Source organism: Pezoporus flaviventris, unplaced genomic scaffold (assembly GCF_033815535.1).
Source record: "Pezoporus flaviventris isolate CSIRO_AGI_PZ_B2104156 unplaced genomic scaffold, CSIRO_AGI_Pfla_v1 ptg000057l, whole genome shotgun sequence".
In the NCBI taxonomy this organism is placed as follows: domain Eukaryota; kingdom Metazoa; phylum Chordata; class Aves; order Psittaciformes; family Psittacidae; genus Pezoporus; species Pezoporus flaviventris.
Genome location: NW_026892605.1, coordinates 6823695 through 6838580, shown reverse-complemented (window position 1 = coordinate 6838580; position 14886 = coordinate 6823695). Strand labels below are relative to the sequence as shown.

Here is a 14886-nt window from a genome sequence, read left to right as displayed (position 1 = left end):
CGTTCCAATTCGTGTAATTTAGTCCTATCTTTCCACACCCATGGGAAATGAAGTCTGAATTTAGTGAGGGTATGAGATAGTTGAGAGCAATGCTAATCTCCATTTTCACTCATGTAGGGTCAGAGTTTTGAAGATTTTCTCAAGAACTCAGCAGAAAGCATGTCTTTCTAAATAGCTGATATATATATATATCAGTATATAAATATACTGATAAATGCTTAGTTGCATTGCTCAGATCCAGAATGAGAGCATCTCTGACAACTCAGCTTATTCAGTCCCAGTGAGCTGGGCACACAGGCACTGTGTCCCAGGAAAGGGACTGATGGTTGGCTGCCAAGCTGGTCAGTATGCCTTTCCCTGCAAATGCCTCTTATTTTTTCATATTAAAACAATTTAATTTTGCTGCACATCTTGAATATCCCATCCTAATACTACCAGTGCAACACAAGTGATGATTCCATGACAAGCTGTGAGTAAACAAAAATAATTTGAACATTACAAATGAGATTTTTGATTCACAATTTGACACACAAAGTAAAATGTTTTTGTTTGCCTTTTCAAAGGGAGCAAAAGAAAAAAAAAGTGAGGTAGCAATTCTTTGAGAATATGATGCCCGATCTCTTGACACTTTCATTACATTTGTCTTTATGGCTTTATAGAAGATGTCTAATATCTATCAACTGGTTTAGATGACTTTGGTTTCCTTGCACAACACCTTGATATTGTTTACAGTTAATTTACAGGCTTCATGATGTGAACCCCATATATGCAATGCTTCAGAGATCACAAAAAAAAAAAAATCTGCTTATTAATTTTGAACAGCTGCTGTCACTGCACTTTAAATACTTAAATGACATTTAAAGCAACTGTATATTTTCTAGCCATTTAAATATAGACACATAAATAGATATACTACAGAATTCAATGCTTTAACATAAATCAATTATCATTACATATTTGGTTTACACTTTGTTTCCAAACACATGTATCGTCTTACTAGAATGATATAAGGTCAGTTTACTACACTTTCGTAGTTACATTGTATCACCATAACCACTCTTCAAGCTGCATTTTATGTGACAGTGAGTTTTGTAAGCACATGTCACACTTCAGTAAGTTGTATTTCTTTAGAAGTCATGAATGCTATGCTTAAATACTAGAATTGTACATCAAATACATCTGCTAGAGAAAAAAGTCTAATAGAAAAGTTAAGAACTCGTATTTGTCAATACTGAAGAAAAACTGTTAATAAAATTAGTTCAAGTCCAAAGGAAAGGTTACTAATTAAAAAATATGTATTTGTTTTATGGATTTTATAAAATTAATTACTTTGAAGAGCCTTTATGCTTTCTTTTAGGGCTTTTATACTACTAAAAAGTAATTCACACTTGAAGTGATGCATATATAAATTTGACATTGAAAACACCATTCAAACTTTTCACAGAATAAATCCAAATGAAAAATTTGACTAATGGTGCAAGAGCTGGAGGGCTAATCCCTGTTTCTGGGGTAAATTCGGTTGCATGCTTCATCCCTCTCTTTGTCAAAAGAGGTGTCAAGAGCATGTTATCCCCCATTGGCGCATCATAATTTTACAACAGTTGACTCTGTACAACTGCTGCAAAATCTCATGTAATCTATTTCCTAACATTAAGTTTAAAGAGCTGCAAGCAAAAATCTTGTTGCAAACAGAAAGAAGTATTTAAACATCCAGAGGCCCATGCACTCAGCTGAAGGTTATTCTGATTTTACAGAACAGTAGTTTATTATCTTCTTAATGTACTTTCAGATGTTAAAGGCCACTTTCAGAAGGTGTTGTTCCCACCTTGAAATTAACAAGGTGTTTTGGAAAATAAAAGCAAATCCAATGGAAAAAGAATCAACCTGTACATTTGTTCAGCTTAAACAAATATATTTATGAAACTTGTGTTCAAATTGTATTTTGTTAGCAAATCCCTTAAAAAGTTTAGCTACTCAGAGCAATGAGCACCTTTTTCACTCTGGCTGAATTTCCCTTTTCACAGAAAGCCATGATGATTTCGCATATGGAGACATTCCTCAACAAAGGCGTGAGAGAATCTGCACCTCACAATGTAATCTGGGCTACAGCTATTTTGCAGCTTCAGTACCAATTTATGGCAAAGCATAATAACTCTTCAGTTTCTCCTATGTGTGGATTACTGGAGGTACACGTATAGATCCCTACAGTTAGGCAGGACAAATCATAAACACCTGCTAAAAGTTGTGTCTCTGTGCCTCAGGTCCAAAGTAACTGATAAGACAGCAAAAGCCTGCTGCTGACACCCTATACCATGCTTTCTTTGGTTTAAAACAGTCATCTGTGTTTTCCTATAAGAAATCCACTACATAAGGAAGATCTGTTGTCTACAGTTTGATAAGATCCTATTGCCTCTATGCATCACAGAAGGCCTGTAGCAGCATGCCTTCATGTGTGGCATCAGGTGTAGAAAACAGCTTGGGTCAGATACGGCTAGCTGTGTAAAGAAAGGGAGTGTGTCTTATCTGGATCAGCTCTGTCCAATTCAGTCAGAAAAGTGAAGTGTCAGTGGAGCACTGTCAGAGTAAATTACCAGCTTACATACAAGCGCAGACTAATTTCTGCCTTGCAGAATACAAAACATTCCAGTTTTGACTGATAAACTGGTATGTTTTTTGCAGTACTTTTAGCATTTCTAGAAAATTTTTAAGATACACTACAAACAGTATATCTACAGTAAAACCATCCTGTTAACTACAATTAAACAAAATTTTATGTTTATATGCTGTCTGGAATAACCACTTCATGGGTTCAAGTGTTAAATAATTGCCTGAATTAAGAATTTAGCATACCTCCCAACACGTTGAGGAGAGCATCTAGTCTGCTCTGGTCAACCTCTGGAAGTTGGCAGTATGTTGTCTGTGTGGTCGACACAGGCTCTAAATTTGATGTCTGAAGTAAAAGTTTCAGTGTACACTGACACTGTGTGTTTACGGACACACAGATAATTAGTTAAACTCTGAAGTCCTGGCAGTGGAAGGACTAGATAGCTCAACCAATCTGTGCTTGAGCAGTTCCTTGGCATGAAGGTAAAAGGTGAGAATCTGATTTGCCAATTAGATATGGCCTTCTGGTACCTTCAAAATCTGAAAGTCTCTTTGGCCTGGCTCTGCAGCACGTTACCTGATACTGCAGGAAGGCTGGCTCAGTGCATAAAATCATGATAAGCTAAAGAAATGTAAAGCTGTACAGGAAGGATAAGAACAGAAAAGAGCTCATCTATAGTAAATACACTTTCTTGCCCATGTACAGTACAATTTCTCTTACCTCATGTTTCCCATTTCCCCTGAAGCTAGTGATACTGGCTAAATACTTGGCCCAGTTTTAAGTAGTCATCACTTGATCATACTTTCCTGAAGTAAATTAAATTTTTGTTTCAACAAAGAAGGACCACAGTAAGTTCAGAACCATTCCAGTATCATTTTGATTCTGCCTCAGTTACACAGATATGAGGAATCCTCACTGTTCTCATTGCTGCTCCGGAGATGTGTCCAGCCTTTCTTTCCTCATTCTGACCACTATTTCAGCAGAGTTCTGACTCAGACTTTATGCCTCATATCTTTGACTTTGTAGGCTAGATTCCAAATTACTTTTTGTAAGTTCATAATGAAAAATCTGACTTCAAACTTTCCTTCCAAGTAAAGAAAGAAATGCAATGCCTAAGGATCACCTGATTGGCATTGGAGTATAAATTCAGTGGGAAAGAAGCTTTGCTCTCAAATATAGATTCTATTTTAATTTTATAATTACAGGTGATAAAAAATATTTGAAAGAAATAATTTGCAATTCAAAAAGTAATACATTTGCAATATATTAGAAATATAGTTAAAAATGACAATATTTTTAATTAGTAGAAAGTTTAATTTTATGCTTTATATAGAAATTATAGCTTTAGTTGTTACTGCTGTCTCAGCAGAAGGAAACGGAAAAGTTCCTAAGTAGTTAAATAGCATTGGGAAATTAAAAAATATTTTATTTTGGCTTTTTTTATTTAATGGTAATATAAAAATAGCCTTTAAAAATACATTGTTAAACATAGGGGGTTTTACTAGAGTAGAATTGTGTATTATATACAGTAAGGCATATAATATTTTCCTGCTATTTTTTTCATGTTTGGTTTGATTGGACTAGGACATAAATGGGATGCAAATTTTCTGTCACATTGAACCAAAGCAAAAAAAATATTTAGAAGAATTTATTTTACTGTAATTTGTTGAATACATTCTCTTTTATGATTTGTCATATATAAGAGCTCCTTTCTACTTAAGGATTGAGAAAAATGTAAAGAAAACTTCATCTAGTGACAGCATGCATTCAGAAGAAAATAGGATTTAACTGATTGAGGAACCCCTCGGATCACTATGGTATACTGATTGATCTGTAATGATTTTCATCTTTGTTGAATCTGCAGTATTCCCTCAGATTTAATCAGTTAATAGAAGATCTGGAGAGCTGAATAATTAGTTTACAATGTGTTTTTCATAGCAGATAATATCCATTTCCTCATTTCTGTGTGTCAGAAACATGTGTGAATGATCGAAGGTTCACTTCCATGGTTATTACCTCAACCCACAGTTTATTTTCTGTGTAATACACATAGGAGGCTAGACTTTTTTAAGGAACTCTTTGCTATGTGGCTTTGTTTTACTGTACATACATACTGTGTATGTACTGTACAAACTACTAGTTATTTAAAGGGAGGCATAAAGGAAGATGGGTCCATGTAGTCTGATGCACTGTCCTCTCTATTCATCTCACTTGGGGCTGTGGCAATGTAGCTTGTATCTGTTTCAGCTTCACTTTGCTGGACATTCTGAGGTGTTTCCACCGCAGGTTCTTGAGGCACAGACGTTTGCTGGTTGTGTGCATCTGGCATTAACACTAGAATATTATGGTCCACAACTGTTGAGACCTTGGTGTATTCTTTGCTGGTTCCTGGAACAGTGTATTTTTCATTTTGTCCACTATTTTCTTTACATTTCAGTAATACTGCTGGGTCCATATCTTGTTTGACTTTGTGAACTTCTACATAATCCATTAGTCTAGGATTCAAAAAAGGTGACTGGTCATTGGGTCTGTTTTGTTTGACCTGCACTGTGGTTTGGTCAGTTTTGGAATGGAAATTCTCCATCTCTCCTCGATTTTCCAAGTTGTCATGGAGAGTTTCAGTGATAGGATATTGTGGCTGATGATTTTCTTCATTTCCCACCAAAACTGGTACAATGTTCATATTTGTGGCACCCAGTGTTATTGTATGTGCATCTACTGTACTGTGGTAGGCAAACATAGGAGGCTGATTATTAGGTAACTGAGCTGGAGGCCATGTGGATGATCTTGGATTCTCATTGTTAACAGGGATTATTCTCTGTTCTGAGGCTAGACACAGAATTTCACAGCTTCCTTTTCCTCTGTTTTCTTGAACATTTCTTACGCCTTGTGTTTGAAGTGTTGATGGAAGGGCACGGGCACGGGACCCTTTGCATTTCTCAGAAAGCAAAGAAGGGCTATCACAGCTCCCTCGTCCTGAGTCACTGTCTGTTTCCTTGGGTGTCATTTTTGTGTTTTTGCTGGCATGACCATGGTCACGGCTTGGCATGAGTTGCTGTTCTTCACTGTCCTCTACCTCCAGATATTCTACCAGTAGTTCCTCACAGTCTGATGTTGGAGGGAAACCGTGACAACCAAGAGCACTCAATAATTCTTCAGATTTTCCTCTCTAAGGGCATAACAAGATACATTTTTTCACTGTTAACCCTGGGATTTATCTGACTAGAACAATTGTGAACAGCCTACATATTTAATATACAAAGATTTCAATAGTTATATCACTAGACCTATACTGGAGTTTGTATTGCTGCAGAAAATAGTGGAAGAACAGATTTCTTGAGTTCCCTCAGTGGGGAGGCACAGTCCCAGAATTCATGTTTCTAAAATGGAAGGATTTGGGAGCTTCTGGGAGGTACAGGTCTCATGGGTTTAACAAGAGTGAAATGGAGGAGAATGATGGAGCAGCTAATGTCCTGTTTCCTCAGCACCACAAGAGACTGTGGAGAGTAACTTCCATAAGAACTGGCAGGAAGATCACACAGGCATTAGCTCTTGTGGTGTCCCAAGGAAAGTCACAAACCGTTCTTAAATACCCTCCTACTACTAGTGTAAGGCAAGACTGTCTCACACATACCCTCTACACAGCCAATCTGAAAATGTTATTTTTAACATTGATCAAATCAACTGAAGCTGTTTTATACTTTATTATGGCAATTGTACTTGCAAACACATACTTTAGGAAAGTAATGGCGAATTCTTTTGTTGCTATCAGTGATACTAACCTGTAACAGATGTTTATCTATGCCTGTTATCTTCGGTCCTGGAACTGGAGGTAGGATAAAGGCTACCATTCTAAAAAAACAGAACAAGCACACAAGGTGTAAGTATGGGCTCTATCTCTCTTTGTTCTCCTATTCGTTCTTTTTATGTTTGACATTTTAAACACCTCTCCCTTCTCTGATGTCTCCCTGTTGGACCTCCATTTCCTGTCTACCTCTCAAGCCAGGTAATGTAGAGATGCAGTTACAGTTCACAACTCACGCTTAGATGTATTTATAAGAAAAAGTACGTAAGTTAATCAACTGCAGAGGTAACACTGCTAATATGTTTTTGCTGTCCTTTGTCCCTTAACCTCCACTTCCCTAATGTCACTGTAGCTTCAAAACTGGCCAAGAAACAGCTATCTGGGGCACAGTTCAGGAGGACTAGTGGGCCTGGGTGTATATACTTGTCGACTCACTACTGCTATATATATTATGAGGAATGACTTCTGCTGGCTTTTCCATCAATGCTTTAATCTCTTCTACTCAGCCAGTAGTTTTGCAAGACTTGTAAAGAAGTGATAATTTATGACATCTCTCTCTGATTTCAGAGCTGATTGAACTTAGTGTTCTAAGAAATTATTTGGGAACTGGCAAAGAGGTGAGCAGAAAGACCATATAACCTTGTTTCCTTTAGAAAATCAGGTCAAAACCAAAAGGTGTGTCTTCTATAGAGGCAGGGATACTCCATATTATATTTGCTGAATACTTACGAGGCTATCCAAGATGGTCAGATCTAACAGGGACATGTATTTACCAACTGAGAATTTAGCCCACTTTCCCATACGAACAGAAATACCTCGTTATCAGCTGCAAATTTAAAGTCAAATACCTGTAACTTGTAGTTTATAAGAGAACACAAAACCTATAGGAAATTGAATCAGATGTTAGATTGAATTTTTGAAAAGGTTGCTGAGATTTTCAGCTCCATGCAATTGTGAAATTGGTGACTTACCTGTACCCTTTTAAAATCATTATCCAGCTCATGATTAAACATATAAGAGATGACAAAACACCAACGACGATCCACACAACCATATCTTTTACTCTATATTCTAAGAAACAAACAGAATTATTTAAAGATGCGCATCTGCTGTATGCATAGTCAGCATGCAAAAAAGGTCTCAAATTACTTTTATTTTAAAAATTGGTCCAAACTGCCAAATGTAGTATTGATTATAGAGACCTTTACTAGCATAGGTGGATCTCAACAACCATTGTAGTGTCTGATAATAACTATGCTTTTTATTAATAGCACTGTGCAGGAAATAAACTCTCTTGGAAAAATGATGCAAAAAATATATGAAGAGGAAAATTTTGTCACAACCAGTTATAGCAATTGGGTTCAAATCCAATTACTCCAATACTGTAGTTATTTAATTATCAAATACATATCATACAATTAATTAAATGGTGGGTTAAATCATCTAGGACTAGATATTTTTAAGGATTTCTATGGTAACATAACATTTTTTACATTTAAGTGTTTATTTCAATTTCATTCCAGACAAAAAGTAATTAAAAGCTGTTACTGTCTGAAGGCAGTCACTCTTTGTTGTCTGTGTAGCAGTTTTAATGCAGTTACTGGTATTCTTTTAATTAAAAACTACCATCACGAGAACAAATGAGGCAATAAATAGAAAAGACATTGTTTAAATAAGTAAAGGAATTGACTTTAACTTCTTTACTCCAAAAGGTAACAAAGGGGAAAGCTGACAGGGTAAGGTGCAGGGACACTGAGAATTCAGTTACGTAGCAATGATCTTACCTGTCCTAGGCAAACTATGGGATGTCAGTCTGCACAGGTGCCACAAACAGCTAACAGAGGTATTATGTGAACTTCCATGTAACAGCAATTACTGAAGGGATGCCTGGCCACTCACCAGTTGGGATTTGAATATACTTTTCTGGGCTCCATTCACTCCATGATCCATGGTGATCTGGTTTGCAATGAATCTGTATAATGTATGTCTTCCCAGTATTTAAACTAAACATTTTATACTGTGTTTGCTGTCCAACAAAAACAGTCTGGAAATTAAATAAAAATGATAAAATTCATGTAAAATTGAGACATTTTTCTGTGAAAATCAGAGCTGGGTTTAAATCTTCATAATGAAGTTGGGAATATAGAACAAATCAGCATAGCTTCCTAGTAACTGTCATGGAGGCATAGACTAATGGTACATTTATTTTATTTCTATAGTTCAGCTTTCTAACATGATTCAGTGGGAATGAGATCTGCCTCTGGTATACTGTACAAATCAAAGTACTACAAAAACACATCATGAGAATAGGGCAAATAGGGAGCAACCATGGTAAAGGTTGGAACTATAGTGGTGTCAGGGAACAGAGATAGGGAAGAAAATAAAAAGAGAAAAGAAGGAATGTGGAGTTGGTGGGACTGCACAGGGTGTTAAAAAGTGGGTCTTCAATGGCAAGGGGGCAGGAAGCTCAGTGGCAGGAAGGAGGAGATACAGAGATGTCTGGAAAGTACTGCAGCAGACAAAAAGGGGATGCAGCCAAATACAAATAGCTGTAGTATTTGCTGCCCAGTTGTGTAGTTGCACATCCTGGCAGTATACAATTATTATGTGGCCATGACAACCATCACCCAGTGGCTTTTTGTAGAAATTTATATAGAATCATAGAATCACAGAATAGTCAGGTTTGGAAAGGACCTTAAGATCATCAAGTTCCAACCCTCCTGCCATGGGCAGGGACACCTCCCACTAAACCATGTCACCCAAGGCTCTGTCCAACCTGGCCTTGAACACCGCCAGGGATGGAGCATTAACAACCTCCCTGGGCAACTCATTCCAGTGCCTCACCACCCTGACAGTAAAGAATTTCTTCCTTATATCCAATCTAAACTTCCCCTGTTTAAGTTTTATATGATTTTACATAATGTCAGTGAACTTTCTGTTACCCAAGAAGTACTTGTAGGTAAGAACAAGTTATCAAAAAGAATCCTGGCTAAATGAGAACAAACAATTTAAACTGTAATGCCAATATGCTTAATATATAATGGCTGCAATTAAAAATAAATATTCTGTCACCTGCTATCATGCAACAGCATTTGAGATAACAGTCATCTCAGTAGGTAATTGCAGATTACATGCAAGCACTTTTGAAAAACGATGAACTATTCACTGTGCCTGTTTCATTACATTCAGGTGTGTGACCTGGCTGACAAAATCTAATTGACCAGAAAACACCATCTAGTAAAGACTTGCAACATCCTCACCTCCCATTCCTCTCCTTCTTGAAGCTTTAGTCGTAACTCATATTCAAGGGTAAGCCATCCAGATCTGACATCAGCCAGTGGGGGTGGAGACCATGTCAAGATTAAATATGGTTTTCTATTTACTGACTTTTTTAATTCCAAAGTTATATTCACAGGAGGATCTGGCTGTACTGTTAAAATAAAAGAACTGTCAGTAAGAGTCTAAATTATTTTTTCCTTGAATAGTAGCAATATAAAATGGTGTGAGTGGTCAGTTACCACTTCTGTTGTACCTAGTCATTTAGAAATGGTGCTGGAAAACAGGGATCAAGAATTTCCTGATAAAGGAAGCATGGATTTATAAATATAAATTAAAAACTGAAGAACAGTTCATATGTTGAGTTCATGTTGAGATTTGCCTTAATCATTTATCATCAGAAATAATTTTTTCTTATGTTACATTTATTGTTGCTTTTCCACACGACTGTTAACCTCTTCAGTGGTGTGTTATGAAAGCTGTGTTTTCCCATAATTGTATCAAAGTTGGCATATATATTTAGGAATGCTGAAAACACAGATGTAGCTGATGAAACCTGTACCCCACCCCATCTTTTACATTCAGAAAACACAACAACATGATGCCTATATGCATATGTAAGGATATTTAAATATAAAACCAGTAATATTAAACCCTGTCTATATTTCAAAAATAATCCAAAATGGAACGCAGGTTTGCAAATTGCTCAGTTCAGAAGTAAAGCTTGTGCATATTGTGCATGTATTTTATCACTCATACAAAGCTTCATGAAGTAATCAGGTCATAGAGGTAAAATATAAAGCCTTTTCTCTAGCTGCCAGACTCTTGGCAGCCAGATCCTTGTAACAAAATGTTTATTGATGATAATGTTCCATTCCCTTAGAAAAATACCTAAATTCTTGTCCACAGTCACTCTGTGGAAAAAGTCTGAGAAAAGAGATTATCAGTACACTGCTATAAAGAACACTAATTCAGCTTCTTGTGGGTCTGGAAACTTCTTTTAGGCAAATCAAATGTAAGTGTTATTAGTTAAAAGTTCAATTTGGTTTCAGTTGCTGGTAGAGTGGAAAAAGATTTTAGCTGGATGATGTTTCTTAAGGCTTGACTGAAAGATACATGGAAAAACAATAAATTGTTATCTGGATACATTTTTAAAGCTTTTAGAATTTTTAGGTTTCCTTTGAAAATAAAACAGTAAAGAGATGAATATTAATTCATTATTACACCATACTTTGTGGGGTGTGGGTGGTTGTTAAGTGTTTCTTTTGTGGCTTTGGTGTTGTTTATAGTTTGTTTGGGTGGAATATTGATGGTCTTTGTCTAATCTGTTTCGCTGGTGGCTGATCCTTTTTCTCAGTAATCAAGACGATCTTATTTGTTCTTACAAGTTTATAACTTGGGTATAATACTATACATGAGAAAAGCTGGAATTAAAATTCTTGAATTAAAACACATACTCATGAATTATTTGGCTCCACAGAAATGCTTTTTATCTGTTACCTATGTAAGTCACATCCACATAATGAGGATCAGAGACGTTACTTCCCATTTCATTTGTTGCTTTCACAGTAATATTGTATATGGTCCAGAAAGAGGTGTGCTTTCTATCAAAGTAACATGAATTGGGGCCTGCAGTTCTGTAGTCTGGACATTCATAAATTTGTTCTTCTCTGAAATGAAAGAATCATGGTGATTAGACTGTGGGATTACAGAGACTGTAACACCTGATTGATTACTAGTAGTTCAGCATTATTTGGGGCTGGATCAGGTTTTTCATGGCTGGAAATGTAAAAAAATTGGAAAACTGTTTTCAGACTAAAGAATCCTTGGACAATTCCAGAGACTGTAATAAGCATTCCTCCCCCCCCCCCCCCTTCCCCCCCCCCCAAAAATAAAGACTACAAAACTTGAAGGATTTAGGCTGTTATAGATGCAGCAGTGGGCTAAAAGAGTGCAGCTCTTACTTTTCTGAATGCCATTACCCTTTGCATAGACCTTACAGGTTTCAGACAGCCAGCAGAAGTGATTGTGAAGTCTTCTAACCCATCTATTAAAAAAAAACATGAGTATTTCCAACGTACATTTCACACTTACATGAGTTCTGCATTTTAATATGCTGTTAGAATCTATTTTGGTCTTTCATCACCTGTTCCTCAAAAACATCTACTTTGTACCTGTCTTCCAAATCCATTGCCAAGCTTCCCAAAGGGAGCAGGGATAGAAGAGAAAGTGGGGTATGTAGTACTTGTTTCCATGCTTCTCTGAGAGGCACAGTAACAAAAGAGAAAGTTGTGGATGTGGACCTCATAGGTTGCCCTTGCTGGCTGAACCAGTAGTTGTTTTGCACTAAGACCTAGCTTTCAGATAACATGTACAGAGTTTAGCATCTAGTTGGGGCAGTGCAAGGGTGAGCAGTGCTGGGTGAACTAGAAATAGTTCACAGGACCCAAACAAAATATTGACTACTGCTTTAAAGTGTTTAGCACTTGATCTAAATTCCAGGACCAAGATTACAGCAGAAACCAGGAGGCATTCATGGCTTATGAATACCTGTGCAAAATAAACATTGTCAGAAGATGAAAATTTTAGTATCTGATCATTTTGGAAAGTTTTACTTCTGGGGCTGTGGGGCTAAAGATCTACAGGTGTGTGCATGCTTTTATGCTGTTGCTGGTACCATGGCACCTTTCAAGGCAGTCTGTCTTTCAAGGCAGAAGAATTCACTGAAATTTGAAAAACCTGATGTTATAGAGAGACCTTATTTCGGCCTTAGTGCTATTCCAGACTATATCACTTGGACAAAACCATGTCCTATGGAAAATGACATCTCCTAAAAGCCAAACTGATTTGGATTAGTTTTCCAGGACCTTCCAATAAAATACTGAATAGTTGCACATAGCTTATTACCCTTCTTTGCTGTAAAGCAAAGTGTGGGTAATAGGATATCCTCCATTTGAAGCAGGTTTCCACCAACAAGTAAATGTTTCCTTTTCTGGAGAACGGCATTTTATTATTGTAGGTTTTTCAGGAGGTGACTGTCCTGTTAAAACATAAAGAAATGAACTGGTTAGTAAGATTAATGCATTATGTCAGCGCTGAACTTACAAAGCGTCAAGCAGAGCACAACAAAATACTATTTTTATCTACAAGGAAAGAAAACTTTTGCTTCATATTAGTGTAGGAAAGGAAGAACAGTTCAGTGGTTAGGGCAGCAGCCTGCTACTTTGACCTGGATTCAGAATCCTTTCTCACTGCAGCTGTGCTGAGAAGTTATGTTTTGGTTCCTTGGATTTAGCTCTTCCCCACCGTATCTGATAAGGGCTGCTCAGTTACTGTTATAGCATGTTCTATAAATGATTTAAAATACATTCTGCTATCCAATCTGTTTTCAACATAAACCATTTTTTCTTTAAAAATTGTGTTTTAAGATGCCTCTTATTGTTTAAAAAATATGCTGTCATTTGTTTTGGGCTTTACAGGAAAAAAAAGTGTTTCCCCATTTGTTTATGTCCTTTCCAGTAATTTCCTTTTGAAGTACCTATGATGTGGAGCTGACTTCAAAGATAGATACAAAAAAAAGCAGCTCTCATATTTCCTTGTAAAGTGACATTATGCTCAGTACTCAGCCTGACTGCTGCCAAGCAATTTATAATTATTTGGATTCCTGATAATGTTTTTATATAATTAAGCAGAGCACTTTGAGTAGGGCAGAGGAAAATGTTTAGATTTTGAATAGGATGCCAGTCAAAAGGTGGGATTGAAACTTTTTGTAGTTATGTATTTGTGGCAAAATATGGTCCTATTACATCAATAATAAATACCTTCTACTATGTAGAGTAGGGACATTGATTTTCCAAATTTCTAATTGCCTAAGCTCTAAATTCCCAGATCTGAAAATGGGACATTTAAAAGGTATTTTTTTATTAACAGTACTTCAGCAATCTCCACGTCAAATAATGAACAATACAATCAGTGACAGAAGATTTGGCTAAAGTGTCTGACAAGACAGGATGTCATGCATATTTAATGTGTCCACTCAAACCCACAAAACACAGATAGTTATTTCCATGTCATAGTAGCTGCAAATGTTATGCTCTATTAGACACAGCAGTGCTTTCATTTCAGTTACTAATGAACAAATGAATGATTCCTATGAACAAATGAATGATTCCTACACAAGTACCATTACCCGGTACCTACAGTGGCAGATTAAATCAACATGATTTTTGTAATAAAGGGAGAGGAGCAATAGATTATTTAGGCACACTTGTATCAGAAGTGACTTCCTGGTAAATCCTAGCTTGTTTGTCATAGCCAGTTCGAGCAGAGGATACTGAGTGGATCAACAAGACTAAAATGTGGTTACACATGAAGTATGTTGAAGATGCACTAAGATGTTCCCCCAGCACTATGAAGTATCTGTGTGAGGAACCAGGTTTTCAGGGCTGCCATTTATGTACCTTTCACAGCACTGAATAAGCTAGAATTTAAAAACAATTAACAGAACGGCAATCATCCGCTCACCTTTGGGGATCTGAATGCGTCTTTCAGAGCTCCACTCACTCCATTTTCCAAGGTCTAACATGCAACGGACCTGAACAACATACTTCACCCCAGGTTGTACCCTAATCACTTTGTACTGTGTCTGCACTCCCACAGATATTGTCTGGAAAACAAAATGGACAGGAAAAACAATAAACAATTCATCCATTTTAATAAATAAGCCATAAAGGAGCTTGTGTCACTGACTTCAGAAAAGCAAGGGTTTTGGTTGGGTATTCAGATGTAGATTTCAAAGAAGCAAAGGTAGTGACTTAACAGAAAATCTCACTTCAGTGACACTGAGATTCTGACACTCAAGAACATATTTACTTGTAGACTTCCTGTAAGTTAGTACTCCATCAGATCCACAGTGCAAGAAGCACTATAGGTAGTCCAACTCACAGACAAGCCCTCTGTGTAGTACTTCTCAGTGGCCAGTTATTATTAAGTGCCTTCCTCAGGTCCTTTGACTGTCTTCAGAAGTCTTTCAAAACACAGAGCTTTCTCTATCATTAAGGCATCAACTACTTAGGTAGCACTGAGTCCACTTGACTATGGTCTTAAGAATGGTATTTCATCCTGGCATCTGACCTGTGGAGTACTATGGCCCACTCCTAGCAAGACAATAACAGCTGGGAACATCAGTGGAAACAGCCTG

At 36.9% G+C, this 14886-nt stretch overlaps 1 protein-coding gene across 5 annotated transcripts in view; it reads right to left on the bottom strand.

Moving 5' to 3' along the window:
• Positions 1–211: 211 nt before the first annotated feature.
• Positions 212–14886, bottom strand: part of PRLR (prolactin receptor) — a 150198-nt gene continuing 135523 nt past the window's right edge. For 2 of the 5 annotated variants that reach the window (XM_061469513.1, XM_061469514.1), the window contains 8 exons: positions 14211–14352; positions 12594–12726; positions 11187–11356; positions 9671–9840; positions 8310–8454; positions 7382–7481; positions 6388–6457; positions 4300–5774 (listed from right to left, as the gene is read on the bottom strand). In XM_061469513.1, the coding sequence (XP_061325497.1) occupies positions 4746–5774; positions 6388–6457; positions 7382–7481; positions 8310–8454; positions 9671–9840; positions 11187–11356; positions 12594–12726; positions 14211–14352 (1959 nt within the window). In that variant the 3' untranslated portion in view covers positions 4300–4745. Of the gene's footprint in view, positions 468–4298; positions 5775–6387; positions 6458–7381; positions 7482–8309; positions 8455–9670; positions 9841–11186; positions 11357–12593; positions 12727–14210; positions 14353–14886 lie in introns of those variants that run through there. The other 3 variants (XM_061469515.1, XM_061469516.1, XM_061469512.1) reach the window with 3 other exon arrangements.